The following is a 15,390-nucleotide window of genomic DNA, read 5'->3' on the forward strand; positions in this document are numbered from 1 at the left end:
ACCTGTGCTGCCCCCCCCCCCCCCTTTTATCGGCACAAGGCTAGTATAAGCCCATGTACTACTGGGTCTTCCACTTCCTGCAGGGTTCGTGGTGGATGAGGCCGAGGGCAGTGATTCGGCTGGGTGGATTGTGGGTGGGTTGTAAGTAACAAGTGAAAGGATTCTGTACTGGATGATGTAGCGGGCAGCGGTTGTGGCACATAGAGGAGCTCGCTAGGCGATAGGGGTTCCTGATGGGGTAGAATTTTATTGCGCATGTGAGAAAAAGCAGGGAGGTCGGGGTGGAAGTACTCAATAGTGGAGGATGTTGCTGGCAGTGTGGTGGGTGGAATTGTTTAATGGTGTATGGGTTGCGCGCAGTGATTGCTGTGGGTACAGGGGTTTGGCAGGTCCTGGGACCATGTACAGAGAGTGTGGTAAGATAAATGTTTGATACATTGTGGGTCATAAAGAGTGGGATTAAGGGGTTGGCTTTGTTAATGTGATTTTCTGTGTTTCATTTTGCGTAAAGTTGGGTATAAGTGACCTTTGAACTTTGGTTAGAGGTAAATGGCGCCAGAGTTGATGGCAGACTCCTTGCTGAGACACAGTAGTTGATCGGTTTTTGGCAGTGTCTTGCCTGGGCTTTATCCCAGAGTGCCTTGTCCATAATCCTGTCTTCCGCTGGGAGTAAATGGAGTGTTTTTGGGAATGATGTCACGTGAGGAGGTTTCTCCCACGTTCTGTATTGGCTATAGATATCCTGGACTTTCATTTTGCTCAGGCCCTCCTGGACCTACAGTAGACACCTCCAGCCTAGAGCAAGGATAAAGGGTTTGCTGATGTCGTAACCGTGGTTTCTGGCCCTCTCGTACCTCTGAATCCTAACTGAAGCTCAAGTATTGGATTATTGGGTTCTGTGTGTTCTAACATTCATCTTGATCCTTTCCTTTCCAGGATTTTGCTGGCATAGAGGAGTTTTGAGACTGGTCTGTAACTGGCTAGGACCTTGGGATCATCTGTTGGCTTCTTAAGTAGTGTGTTTACGAAGGCCTGCCTCACATATGTGGCCACACGGCCATCTCACAGGGACATGCGGTGGGAGATGAGGCCGTACAGAGTGAATGGGGGGAATTTTGGTAATGGATGACGACTGTGGTGGGTGGAAGGGTCTGGCAGAGGGCGGAGCAGCGTGCTGTGAGTGTGACAGGTGGAAGTGCCTATTTATATATAGGATTGAGGGCAAAGTGGCATAAAATGATCTACAGACTTGTCGGTTCATTAGATTTGTTCTAGAGGGCCATGATATACACACTCCGTTCCGCCTGCCATGCTGCTTCCCCTGGTTCTCATCTCATCCATACATCAATGACTTGGTATATGCCCTTTTCCACTGACCATGCCATTTTCTGTCATTTGTGTCTAAGCCGTGTACATGCCCAGAGGTGGGCGAGCCACCGAAAGTTTGAGCCAGGCTCCAGCCTGGCTCCGGCTCAGATCAAGGTCCTGTTGGAACCACAGGCCCATAACGAGCCGAGCTTTCATGTGGCTTGTGCCTGTCTGGCTCCCTCTTCCCAGGATGTGGCCTTATGGTCAGAGCTGCCGACTGTGGAACTGTGTAGCCAGGTTTGAGTCTCAGCGTCAGCTCAACATCCTGTGATTCTGGGCAAATCTCTTAATCACTCATTGACTATAAACAATGCATTTGATCTTGTGTACTGTACCTGGTGCACATTTAGAGTTGGCTCTATATTTCAAGAACTGCATAAAAGTGCAACAAGAGGTAAAAACAAAGCCTTAACATAAGGAAAGATAAATGGATACCCCTTTACTGGTTGATTTGTCCAAAGTGAAACCAGAAAACCTGGATAAATGGTGGCTTCCCCACTTAAATTGGGTGATCTTAAGCAAATATTTTGTTTCACCAAAACTCTTTTGTCTTCATTATCGCCCTTGAAGGCACTTTCAAATATGTGAATTCAGACTACCAGTGGTACAAAATCATCACTTCTTATAGGCACTTTTCAGAGCAGTACTATAAAGTGCCCTAATAATGTCAAAGCCTGCATATGTCAAATAAATGCACTTTAAAACATTTTTAGACACTTTATTATATTTTACGTGATGTCTGCTGTATGTTTTACATGACAAATATGTTCAGGGCTCGGCTCGTGCCCGGGCTCTAAGATCGGAGACAGACCCTTAGCTCGGCTCTGGTTCGGCTTTCCTCGTTAATGTGTTGGCTCGCCCACCTCTGACATACATACCCTCGTCTGATCACCTCTGACCGTACCCTTTCCTATGACTTATTCCCATGGCCTTTCTACCCCCATCTTCCGATGGCACCTGTAAACGCCCAGCCTTGCCCCACGCTCTGTCTGTCCAGGCTCTCTTCCAATGTCCACTGTTTATTGCCAATATTTTCTGCCCAGAAACATGTCCTCGTTTATCTCCTCTCCCCGTGCCCTCTTCTCCTCTTCTGTGCCCATGCCGTCTTCCCCTGCCACTCCTTTTGCTCTCTAGGCTCTCCTCCTCCTCCCCATGCCCTCTTTGAATGCCCTCTTCCCAAACCAGCTCCCCACGCCTTCCCCCATACTTCTTCACAAGCCTTCTCCTTCTCCCTTCCCCATTTCACTTTACACGAGCCCTGGTCGCGTGCCCTCTGCCCATCCTTTCCCGTTCTCTACTTCTCGCCTTCTTCCCTTCCCTCATGCCCTCCACCCTGCTCTCAGCCGGTGCTTCTTCCGACGCCCCTGCTTGTGCCTCTATGCCACCTTCCAGCGCCCTCTGCTGCCCGTGCCCTCCCTGTCCGGGACCTGCTGCGCCTCGGAGCCCGAGGGCAGCTTTTCCTAAGTTGAGCCCATGGGACGGGAGGCGGGGGGAGGGCGCGAGGGAGGGCTCGGGGTGGAAGGAGGGAGGGAGGGCAGGGCTGGAGCCCGGCTCTCTCCGGAGCTGCTGCAGCGCACTCGCCGCGGGACAGTAGGCAGCGCGTGCTGAGGAGGGCAGGGCGCTCGCGAACTGTGCCACCTGAGGCCCCTGCCCGTCGGAGAGGTGAAGGGGCGAGCCCGAGACGCCTGTGCCCTGGGAACCTCCTGCCCCCCTCCCAGCCAAGGCTCCGCTGCAACGAGTCCTCTGCTGCCCAGAAACTGCCCCCTCGGAGCCCCGCTGCCGGCTCCTGGCAGTCCCTACCGCTACCTGCTCCTGCCCACGCGCACTGGCAGTCCCTGGAGGGGGTTGTGGCACGTGACAGCGCCAAAGCGCCCGGGAGCCACAGGAGGGTGGGGGCATTTCAGGGCCACTGGTGTAACCCCTGGAATGAAGAGAGGCGAAGACCACAGGAACTGGAGCACAACGAAAGATTGAGCGTTGGGACAAGAAAAGGGCACAGGGGCAAAGTGTAGAGGAGCTGGGGCAAAAGTAAAGGAGACGGGTAAGACAACCTAACCGGTGGGACTGGGGAAAGAAGAGGGGGCTGGGGCAACAAGGAGGGGCTGTGACAGCATGAGAGTGTGAGGGTATTCGGGGCAAAAAGAAAGGAATTGAGCAAAGCAAAGGTGTCCCAAGGCAAAAAAGCAGGAGCTGGGACAAAAGCGAGCAACTGGGGAAAGAAGAAAAGAACCAGGAAGAGAAAAGTGGAGTGAGGCGAGAAAAGTGCAGATTGGAAAAGAATATAATTTAGCTTGGAAAAGAAGATAAACGGGAATACTGGACCAGAGGGGACTTAATTGAGGCTAGACAAAGATATGCTGCGCGGAGAGCAGACCTTGGTATCACTTTGATGACATTTGAGGTTCATTGGATTTTTACTTACTTCGTCATTCTTCGTTGGATGGTGATTCTCTTTGGCATTTCTCAGTTGGATCTCAAGACCTTTTTGCATCTTTTCCGAGGATGTTGCACTTTGGAAAAACTAAACTGTGTGAGCAGTTATTTGGCACTTGTCGGTGAGGTGTTGAGCGTTGTATTGGCCACCTCCAAGTTGGATTTTGGTTTCTTCGAGTGCTTGCCTTTGGATGTTGAGTTTCTCTAGCTCCTCAAAGTTGGATGTTGACTTCCTTAATCATCGCTAATTTAGAGATGTCAAGTTTCTTCCACACATTCCATTGGGCCTCGAGAGGTTTTGCTACCTCCCAGGTGGAAATTGAGGTTCTTCTGCATCTCTTCGTTAAATGTTGATTTTCTCCTGAACCTCTTGGTTAAGGTTTTGTTTGGTTCAACTTCCTCGAATCTTGAGCCCACTTTGCACCTCTTGGCATAGCTTTCTCTCCAAGAACAGAGAGGAGCAGAGCTAGCTCTTCCAGGGTAGAAGTCTCTCGAAGCAGCCAGGAGAACAGATCTAGGCCTCCTGTGTACGGGAAGCAGAGGAGATCCAGTGTCCTGCTCTTGAGTGTTCGATGGACATGCAGAAGACCAAAGCTGCCCCTTTGCTGGAAAAGCTGGAGCATCCCGTAGAGAAGCCGGACTGGCCAAGGGACTACAGGGATGTGAAGGTCACGATTGGGGGCCATGGAAAGAAGACCGAGGACTACGACAAAAAGCCCACCCGGCTGAGGAAGACCCTTGTCTTCACCGACATCGTCTGCCTATTGTTGAGTGAGTATTGCATACCAGGAGCGAGACCTGGGGTGTATGAAGGATGGATGCGATGCCAGTTGTATGGCCATGACTGAGTGTCACTGCCATGCTGTAAGCCATAAACATGCACTCGCACCCCTAAACTCTGTAATCTACACGGTCTCCACCTTTACCCTTCTTTTCTCAGCACATTGCAGTTTAAATTCATTTAATGATTATCTCCCCATCTCTTCTGCTTGAAATTGTCGGTTTAGTCCATTCAAAATCCTGTCCATGAAAAACTTTTTTTATAATGTCACTCCTGATCCTCGCTCCTCCTGCCAAATTTTGTGACCTCTCCCCTACAGGACGCCTGCCACTAAAACATACAGTCCCTTGTACCGCCTTTAATCCTGCCATAAATATGAATATCTATGTCCCCTCTCCTTCCCTTCCTCCACTGTGAAACTGTTTATGTTCCCAAGCCCCTTCCACAGATCTTTTGGTTTAAACCAGGCACCATATTGGTCGGCCATTGCTCGGCCGTCTCCAATATGTTCTTATTGATCTGAAGATCAGGGTTGGAGAGCTGCACACAGTACCTAATAAGTAGCCTCTCGAGCTGAGCAGAATGTCCCAGCCGTACCCTCTAGAACTGAGCACATGTTCCCATTACCGCCTCTGCATCTGTACACAGTGCTCACACTGTCCTACTACAGCAGAACATAATGCTTCAGGTGTGCACACTGATCCAGATGGAGCCTCTAGAACTGGACACAATGTCCCAAGTTGTAGCCACTAGAAATTGACCCATATGCCTGTTATAGGATCTAGAACTGAACCCAGTATCACAGTTGTAGTCTCTAGAAATAAACATGTCCCAGTTGTAGCCGGTAGAACACGCTTCTCTGTTGTATCTAGTAGAACTGTACACATGCTTATGATTTCACGCTTTAACTGAACAAAGTGCTTTAATCGTAAATGTAAAGACAGTGTTCTAGATGTGGCCTCTAGAACTGAGCACCACCCAGATGTGATCTCCAGTAGAGGGGCTTTGTGCCACTGGGGTTTGACCAACAGACTCCAGTGTCTGAGCAAAATGTCATCTACTGTCTCCATGGCATGAGCCTATATGTATGTATGTACATATGTATATGTAGTGCTTGTATAGCACAAACCTACCCTGCACAGGCTGCAGGACAAAGACACAATCATTGTGTGATTTGAGGGGTAGCATGGATTGTTACTGTACCATGGTGAGGGATTCTTCTTCTTAGGGCGTATTCGGCTCTCTCCTAAACTGGAGCACGGTAGGGGCGGTCCTGGCGGACTAGACTGGACCGAACATTTGGATTTTATATTTGAGCCTAGTCTGTCTTGCTGGGTCCAGTATCTAAGTTTCCTCTGAGCTGTAGGGTCAGAGCCACGTATGACCTGCGGTGACCATTACATGAGCCGGGACTGAGCTGGCGGCTCTTGCATCAGAGCGTAGCCAGGCCTGCCTTCTCTAGTACCTGAGCTAAGGTTGACCTGATAGCTCCAGGCAGTCGGCAGTGACTGACCTGCAGGTTCTCGTTTACGGCCTGCTACATCTAGCATCTGAGCATCCATGAAGCCCTCGTGTCTCATCGTAGTGCAGCATAACAGCAGCAGTACCTGAGTCTGGCACAGCCTGCAGGCCCTAATATCTGAGCCTAGTCTGGAACGCCAGTTCCAGAATCCAAGCAGAGTCTGAAGGGTTAAACCCATTCTTGAGTCTAGTGAATTCTTTCTCTAAAAGGGATTTTTTTTCTGACATTTTCTTCTGAATATATACCTTTAGCTAAGATTTTCTGACCGTATTATTCAGATTTTCCCAATAATTATTTCCTTCTTTCTTTAAAAAAATAAGAATAAAAGACCATCACTATATCATTATATTTTAGACACTAATTTTTATTGGGCTTATTGGTAGTACCAAGCATTTTACAGGATGTACACCTGATTAAGCAGCAGTAAGCAAGTGAGAAGAAGAGAGCATGTACAATGTAACTGAAAAAGTCCTTGAGATGCTACATGTGAGCGAGTATAAATCTAGCCGTGAAAACATATTGCGCTCAATCAAATTGAAGGTTTTGGTGAGATGTGAGATCCCTGCAGCATTATCTGAACACATTGCATTTATCCCCAAAAAAATGTTCATAACTCATAAGATTTCCAGTTTCTATGTAGAATATACGAAGTGGTCACGAGACATAAAGAATAAATGAAAGGAAGAAGAAAGGGAGAGGAATCCAGGGGACGTGGGTGAAGGATATTAGGAAGGTAGGATTATGAGAAAGTTCTATTTTCGGAAAGCAAACTTGAATAAACAGATTTCCAGTTTCACCAGGTGGTGGGCTCAAAACTCCATATGTTGTTGTTAAGAACACAGTAGGACGTTAAAATTTCCAATGTTGTACTCAGCACAGGACCTCTCCTTCAGGCGCTAAATGTTTTGTTAACCCGCTATCCTACTTAACCAGGAAACCTCAACGGTTGATTCTCTCTGTGCCACTTCCAAATGTGGTCCTTTCTATATGGCTTAGAAAGTAGAGCTGGAATGGGTTAATATGATCTATATTTGCGTCACATGGTGCGAGAGTGTACCCGTGGTCACGCTACTCTGTACAGTTATGCAGGGAGACGGAGCCTTAACACTCGTCTGGAACTAAATAAGTGTCAAGAGCATCCATGGTAGTGCCGCCTTCGCCTCCATGCACCAGAAATCTACCCTATGTGCCAAGCATTGGTTAGTTCATGTGTAGCTAGGTTTGCTCCACTCTTCGGAGAAAGGGATCCCATATTTGGTCAATTTCTGTAATCTTATCATTAAATTCTTATATGGCCTGCGTATGAGTGATCAACATTCTTTTGTGGGCATAGTTGTGTGCCTCCAAGAATGGGAGTCGCACATTTTAGCAAAGGTCTGTGCCAGCACCAGCTATCCATGCTAATGTATATCTAGGGCTGGAAGGCCTGTTACATCATGAAACAGAACCAGTTGTGCCTTATGGTCTTCCCTGAACCTAAGTCCAGGCAGATAGGTCTGGCCATATATCTGGCCAATTGTGGGCTAAGGCATTGCAAGAGCACAGCATATGGACTAGGTCGCTTTGGCATTGGGCACATGCCAAGTGGGTATCATGAGGGAGTAACACACCTTTATGCCATTTCAGTGAATTCCAATACCATAGTTGCAGAATTTAGAAGAGCAAACATGTTGGTGTTGCCTCCCATAAGACTCTGTTTCTCCAGCAGTTCTGCCCAGTCTGGGTAATTTTTCTTCAGATTGGTCTGTCACTGCTGTCTGCACACAGTCTCTTTTGGGTTAGAGTATTGTAGATTTACTAACATCCCATAGAGGAGAGAAGCAACCCTCCATTCTTCCAAAAGTAGTCAAATAGGGAGTAGAGAATTGAGGAGAATATACAACGGACTTCCCAACTGGCCTCCAAGAAGTGCTGCGCTACCCCCTTCTCTCGCTTCAATCCTGGAAGTCCCCAAACTCTCCATTAGTCACCAGTTGGCCAACTGTCTGGACCCTTCAGTCTCTGAAATATATTTACTATCTCTTCATATCCTAAAGCGTCTGGTTATGGGGACTGAGGCATGTATGTATGGGTCTAGTTTCTATAGTTGATGGCGCTGTGCTCATAGTGGCATCATACAGCCTACAACGGGATGGGTGGCTGTAGGGTGCGGTAGACCGACAGCACTGATTCAGAGAACTGAATGGTGCATCGATCTAGTCTGGTCCATTCGGGGCAGTCATGTGTCTATAGAATTCGTTTGTGTCTATAAAGCCTGCGGGTTTAGCCTAGTTATTTCACCCCGTTTCCACATGAATCACTTTGTTTCTGAATCTATACGACGTAGTGTATCTTCCAGATAGACTTTATTTAATTTTAACCAGGCACATTTCAATTTTTTTTTAAACTGCATTTTTATAGGAAATTCGTTTTAATGTTTTCATCCACCCTGCCCCTTGGACTAGTCTTACCTGCTAATGCCATATTCTGAGCCTAGCCTAACCGGCCAGCACAGCCTTTGACTATAGCCTCACCAGCAAGCTGAAAATCCCTGTCCTAGCCTAATTGGTCCAAGCCAGACTGTGGGTATTGCCTGACCTGCAACCTTGGACCTTGACTGACAGGCCAGGACCAGACTCTGAGCCTAGTCCGATTTGTCGGGTCTAAACATTGGGCCTAGTGTGATGGGCCAGCTGCATACTCCGAGCCAAGCCTGGCCTCCCAAGATTTGTCAAAAGTATTAAAAACACTTACACAATGTATATCAAAATGCACCACATCAGCCGCCATTTCACCAGTGCTTGAAAAGTACTTGAGTGACATCATGAGATCTCCAAACCCCTGACATCACAGGAAGTGATTTCTTTGGAAGAGGAAGCACATTCAGTGACCAATGACTGACAAAACATCAGTACTCCGTTTGCTGATATTGAGCAAGTCTGTTTTAAGTTTAAATGGAGAGTGCCAGCCCTTGGCTGTATTCCTGCTGTATATTTAATTGGATTGTACCAGCTTTTGACAACAATTCTACTATATGTGTAATGGGATAGCCCCTGCAGTCATCGGAGAACTAATATCCTGATTCTAAGCCCAACCCTTGGACAAACCAAATCCAGCCTGTTAGAAATGTGGTTGTTGGTTGACTAGGGTGTGAGCCCTAGTCAACACCAACCAAAGTTCCAGTTAGAGTAAGGCACAAGCAAACCCCAAACTAACATGTGCTCAACCCCCTTGTAGCTTGGTACAGAGAAGTCCGGCTTAAATTAGAGTCAATGTGTAAAGTATTTGTGTAACACTTCAAACAATAAAACAGTAAAAACATCACACAAAAAGATCTCACATCAGGTTAGAAAACTAGAGCTTAATTTAATAAATAAAAGAAGACCAGAACAACAGAAATCCAATCAGTAGAATCAGAGTTATGAATTTTTAAATAAAAAACCGCTAAAATAGCACCTGAAAGCATTAAGCACCAACTGGGGATATCTGGTCGTGTTTGACCGCGTCAAAGTCAAAAGTTCAGGCCAACGATGATGGAGTGTAGGTCGGATGCAGTCCCAGATTTGTCCCGCTGAAGTTTTAGCTTTTCAAGCTTTGTGCCAAGAGTCCCATTCATGTTTGAGAGGGTCACGGGGAACTAGGAGAGTGTTGCTGATAGTGGTCAGCATGGCACGAAGAGCAAGCTGCGTTTTGCGGACGGGCTGGCTGGAGCTTCGCGTTGGCAGTTCTCTGCAGGTGATTGATGCTTGCGGTTTGAAGGGATGTACTAGTTGTGGCTTGTATTGAGTTTTTGGGCGAGCGGTGGGGTTCCAGTGCGAAAGGACAAGCTTGCAGTTGTGAAGAGCCCAAAAGCTCAATTTAAAGAGCTCATGAGCCACACCATGGGTGCAGGACCTGAGGGGCACCACTTGGGGTTCAGAAAGTTGCTGTAGTCGGGTTCAGGAGCTGTTTGGGAAACCTTTTCTGTCCATGAGGCTCAGATCAGGAGGCCAACATACTAGCCCTTTGAGTCACTCTGGTCTTGGGTTCACAATTAAGTTGCAGGTCCAGTTCATCTTCCCCAGGCAAGGGGGCAGCAGGCAGCAGGTCAGTATAACAGGGTAGTAGTTTATTTAGAGCAATATTCCAGCATAGGGGCAGTCCTTGTAGCAGCACAGCCGTCCTTCTTCCTTGCAGAATATCCACAGGCCCAGAAGTGTACTGAAAGTGGGTGTCTGTGGGCCTTCTTTTAATTACAGTTGTGCCTTTGAAGTGGGTAGAACCTTCTAGAGGTATGCTTTTGAAGTGCATGGATGCCCTGGCTTCCTGGCCCTGGCTCCAGACTGACTACAGGGTGTATGCAGTGATTTGTGTGGAGGCAGGACACAACCTATTCTAGTGTAAGTGGGACTGTGTCCAGTTCCTCCTTCCCATCCTTCCAGTGAGGGCTCATCCAGTCACACCTAAGCTCCCCATTTTGTGTGGCTGTCTAGGAGCCATACACAAAGCCCAACTGTCCACTAGATCCAGCCATGTGACCAGGGCCGGACTGGGAACCAAAACCGGCCCTGGCAAAGTGCTCGCCCCCCCCCCCCCGGGGAGTTGAGGGTGCCGCCAAGCTCTTTGCCAGGGCCGGTTTTTGGCTTATTTTGTTACAGGGCCGATTTTGAAGCTATGCTGCAAAAACAGCCCTGTAACAAAAACGGCCCCAAGGGACCCCAAACCGGCCCCCCACCTGTGCGGCGCACAGTGGGATTGCCCGGTGCCCGCTACGGCCAGTCCAGCCCTGCATGTGACTCAAAGACAGGTTGCAGGCACCAAATGGCTAAGGCAAAAACATGACAACGTTTTTAAATTGCCATTTTCAGAATTGTAATTTAAAATCAGATTTCATCACAAATTAGGATTTTAAATTAGGCTTCCAAGGACACCAAACGTGAATTGATTAGCGCTTTCCATTTGGAAATTACACTTATGAAATGTAATAAGGGAACTCCAATGTTAGAGATAGCTTTGCAGTGGCGAAAAACAAATTTGAGAGTAGTTCTCCACCAGGACATGTAAAACTTAAGTACATGTCCTCCTGTTCGAATACATTGTACCCTGCCCTCTAGACAGTTCAGGGTCTACCCTCAGAGTGACTTACATGTATTAAAAGGAAGGTTTGGGCCTGGCAAAATGTTTATTTTGCCTGAAATGTTAATTCAAAACTGCACACACAGGCTCTACAGTGGCAGTCCTGAGACAGGTTTATAGTGTTACTTTAGTGGGTGGCATAAACAGTGCTGCAGTCTCACTAGTAGCATTTTGTTTACAGGCCCTGGGAACATGTAGTGCCACTTTACAAGTAACTTACAAGTACATTAAATATGCCAATTGGGTATATGCCAATGTTACCATGTTTTTAACAGTGAACACAACACTTTAGCACAGGTTCGCAGTGGTAAAGTGCACAGAGTTCTATGGCCAACAATAGCAAATTCAGCTAAAATATGAGGAGTGAAGGCAAAAAAAAGTTTGGGGATAACCCTCCGGAAAGGGTGAGGAACAACTCACTCCATATTGTTAATATTTTACATGGCATGCCTTAAACCAATGACTGGGTGCATTCATAAATTACAGACACTTAGCACCGATTTGTAGAACCGCTCTGCATTTGTTAACCATTAACACTGCCTACGAAGGGCAGGAAGCCTTTCCCTCTTCCAACTGACCGCCCCTGCCCCTCTTGGTCCCTCCACGTTTGCTATTGGTGGGACAGGCTCATTTCATGGTTGCACTTTATATGGGCACACATTTCTAAAGAGTTTCTCAGGCTATGCATGCAAACATGCCTTGCCTTGAGTGCCTCTGGTCCACAGAGGCTTGATTGAAAAGTGCCTCTCACGCAGCAGAGAGGGGCGCTGTGCCATGGCTTTAGGGAGCAGTGATAGCTCTCAAGATTTTAGTGACAGCTCCGTGCCTAAGCATCGTGAGACGCACATGATCACCGACGTGGGATGCATGCATATTGTAAAGTTATGTAGTATTGTGTGTGTCTGACTTGAGGGCACTGCTGAGCCAGATGGCACTTGCTGTAGGCATATATGGCTTCATCACATAAAGTGAGTTTGGGCAGTGCTACTGTAACGCATGTCGGTGTAGGCTTGATTGGGTGATAGTGTAGTGGTAGTGCAGTGGTATGCGGCCACATATGGAATTAGTATATATCTGTTTTTCGCCCGTACTAATAAAATTTGTCCCAGTCTGTATCTACTGTTTACGTTTGGAAATGAATCTGCCAAGCTCAGTAACAGCATATAACACCACAAACAGAAGACTGCCAAATGCGATCACTTCCAGACACTCCTAGCCCTCACTCAAACCATCAAGTTAAAAGAGAATGCTAACGGGGGGTTCCATGTTTAAAGCAAAAATGAAAAAGTTATTTATTATTGAAAATGCATCTTTGAAAGTGCTAGTGCTCATGTGCAAAATTGTAAACAGAGTGAGTGATGGCAAGTACTCACACACCGACGCTTTCCCACACCCCAGTAATGGGACAACAGAACAACGAAAGGACAAAACAATAACATAACCACAAAACAGAACAGTTCGATAACACAACCAAAATGCAACAGAATTCAACTATAGAACAAAACGTAGCAGAACAGCAACCACAATACAATCGCAACAAACAAAACACCACACAAAATAAAACACAAAGCAAAACAATGTCAGCACAAAGCATACGAGACCTAACGCAAAACACAACACACCAACCCAACCTATTACAGCAACGCATGTACGTGAATGTGCTTATTTGTGTTGTTTTTTTGTGGCACTGCGTTCTACTTTTGTTCTGTTTTGTTTTTGCATTGGCATTCTTTGTTGTTGGTTTAATAATGCTGTTAGGTGTAATGTAGTGTTATATTGTCCATCTGTTTTGTGTTGCTGTTTTGTTAATGGGTATGTGTTTTCTTCAATTATGCTGTTATGTTGTTGTTTTGTATGTTGTTATTGTGTTTGTTTACTGTTGTGTTATCAGGCTACTTTGTTGTGTTATGTTGTTAAATGCATTGTTGGTGTGTTCTTGTATTTTGCTGTTACTATACAGTCCTGTCGCATTGTACTGTAGTATTGCTGCTGCTTTGCAGTTGTGCTGAATTGTTGTGCTGTAGTCTTTTGTTAATTTGGTATTGAATGGTATTGTTAATTTTGCACTGAACTGTTTTGGTGTTTTACTGTGTTGTTGTGCTCTGTTGTCTACGTGTGTTGTACTACATTTAGGTTTTGTGTGTATTGCAGCTGGGTTGTGTTGCAGTGCAGGTGTGATATGTTGTATTGTCATTGTGTTATGATTTTGTGTTTTGATGCTGTGTTTTTATGTGGCTCTGCTTTTCTGTGTTGCTTTTGTGGTATGGTATCACTGCCTCACAATGCTTCTGTTCTAAACCAATTTTTGTGATATAGTGGTAAAACGTTTTTTCACCACGTATTGTGCTTTTCTTTGCTCTAGACATAAAGCCCCAGATGAGCTAAGGATTATGAATCAGCACAAAGCAATGTTAAGCCGCGCAAAGCGGCAAATGCTATTAAAATCCAGTGAAAAGAAGTGTTTTATGTTGGAAAGGTGCCCTTTTTGTGAGCAGAGCTCCAACTTTGCCCTGCCTTGTATCACTTTGCATCAAGGGGGCGTTGCCGGGGTACTTCAGGGATAAGTCCTACAGGTTGAGACACAAAACCCAAGCAAACAAAAAAGAAATGTATTAAATTCTCCAAAAAGAAAAATGCATTTCATATGTTCTGCAGTGCACGGCGCATATCCAGCGCGTGGGAAACTCAAGAGTTTGTCTTCCGATTGGAATTTGTAATAGATGGGTATTCTTCCAGTACAAATCCTATGCTAGACAATGCACGTTCACCTTTGCACTATGGTGTGAGTATGGCATCACACAAGAGAACCATGTTTGAGCACTTGTGCAGGGGATGACATCTGCATTGGGCTAATCGCAGTAGGCATGGCTCTGCGCTGATCACCTCCTTGCACAACAGAGTGCAACAAATTTGGGTGGGCATTGAAAAATATGTAAATCTGTGCTATAGAGTGCTGAACACAAACCTTTTTGTATCTGGCCCGAGGCTGTGTAATAATAATACTTACTTTATTGGCCAAAAACAGTCCATATTTTAACAAAGCGGTGCTGAGTTGCTTGCTCCAGAGATGTATGTGTATTTATCAAATCTTAGGGTACAATACTCGCCGGATAACTGAGAAATTGAATGCACTTATGTTAGAAATGGGGGTTCTCTAGTTGGCAGAGGTAGGTACCTTTGTCCAAATAGGGGCTCTTGCTTCTAGTCAGGGTAAGGGGGATTAACCCCTAAAATAACTCCTGCTCACCCCCTTTTTAGCTTTGAACGAGCAGGCAGGCTTATCTCAGAGGCAGTGTGTAAAGCATTTGTGAACACATACAGTAACACAGTGAAAACACTACAAATGGACACCACACCAGATTATAAAAATAAGAAAACTTTATCTACACCAAAACAAGACCAAAATATTAAGAAAAATAAGGCTTTCAAATTGTAGAAATAGTTCACTTCAATGCAAGTTATAAATGCAACACTTTTCTCAAAAGTACCTTAGATGCATCACGCAAAGCAAACAAAATGGCCGCAGGGAAGGTGATGCGTCGGTTCCTTACATGCAGGGGAGGTGATGTGTCTCTTCCTTACTGCAGCGCAGTTGAGGTGATGCGTCGATTCCTTACTGAGTGGGGAGTTGATGCGTCTGTTTCTTACTGTGGCCCCCAACAACGCGACAGTCTTGGCACCTCAATGCGATGCGTCGATCCGGTATGATGGTTGGTGGCACAGCAGGCTTGCGTCGGAGTCGGTGTGCCGATCTCGGACTTCGGAGATCGTTACACCCAATGCGTGGTGCGGCAATTTCTTGATCCACGTCAGGCGCTGCGACGGTTTCGGCGATGCGTCGGAAAACCAGTGCAGATGCAACATGCTTTTTCCGTGTTGTGTCGATTTTCCAGCTCCCAGCAACAAACAGTCTCCAGAGGTCCTAAACAGCAACAGGCACCTCTTTACAGGTTAGAATTCCCAGCAAGGAGATTTAGGGGAGCTGGTGGTGAAGTCTTTGTGCCCCTGAGACTTCAGAACAGGAGGCAAGCTCAGTTTCAAGCCCTTGGAGATCTTTTCTTCAAGCAAGTGGCAAAGCAAACAGCAAAGTCCTTTTTCTCCTGTCCTTGGCAGCAAGCAGCCACTGCAGGCCAACCCCAGACAGCAAACAGCACAGGGACAGTATTCCTCTTCAGCTTATCCGGCTCTTCTT

The 15,390-nt window shown here is 46.5% G+C and overlaps 1 protein-coding gene across 1 annotated transcript in view; it reads left to right on the forward strand.

Moving 5' to 3' along the window:
* The first annotated feature begins 2,917 nt into the window (after positions 1–2,917).
* The window catches only part of LOC144826895 (phospholipid phosphatase 3-like), a 92,841-nt gene continuing 80,368 nt past the window's right edge, over positions 2,918–15,390 (forward strand). Inside the window, exon 1 of the mRNA XM_078685359.1 lies at positions 2,918–4,572. Within this exon, the coding sequence (XP_078541485.1) occupies positions 4,374–4,572 (199 nt within the window). The 5' untranslated portion in view covers positions 2,918–4,373. The remainder of the gene's footprint in view (positions 4,573–15,390) is intronic.

The sequence above is a fragment of the Lissotriton helveticus genome, chromosome 1_1, assembly GCF_964261635.1.
Source record: "Lissotriton helveticus chromosome 1_1, aLisHel1.1, whole genome shotgun sequence".
Taxonomy (NCBI): Eukaryota; Metazoa; Chordata; class Amphibia; order Caudata; family Salamandridae; genus Lissotriton; species Lissotriton helveticus.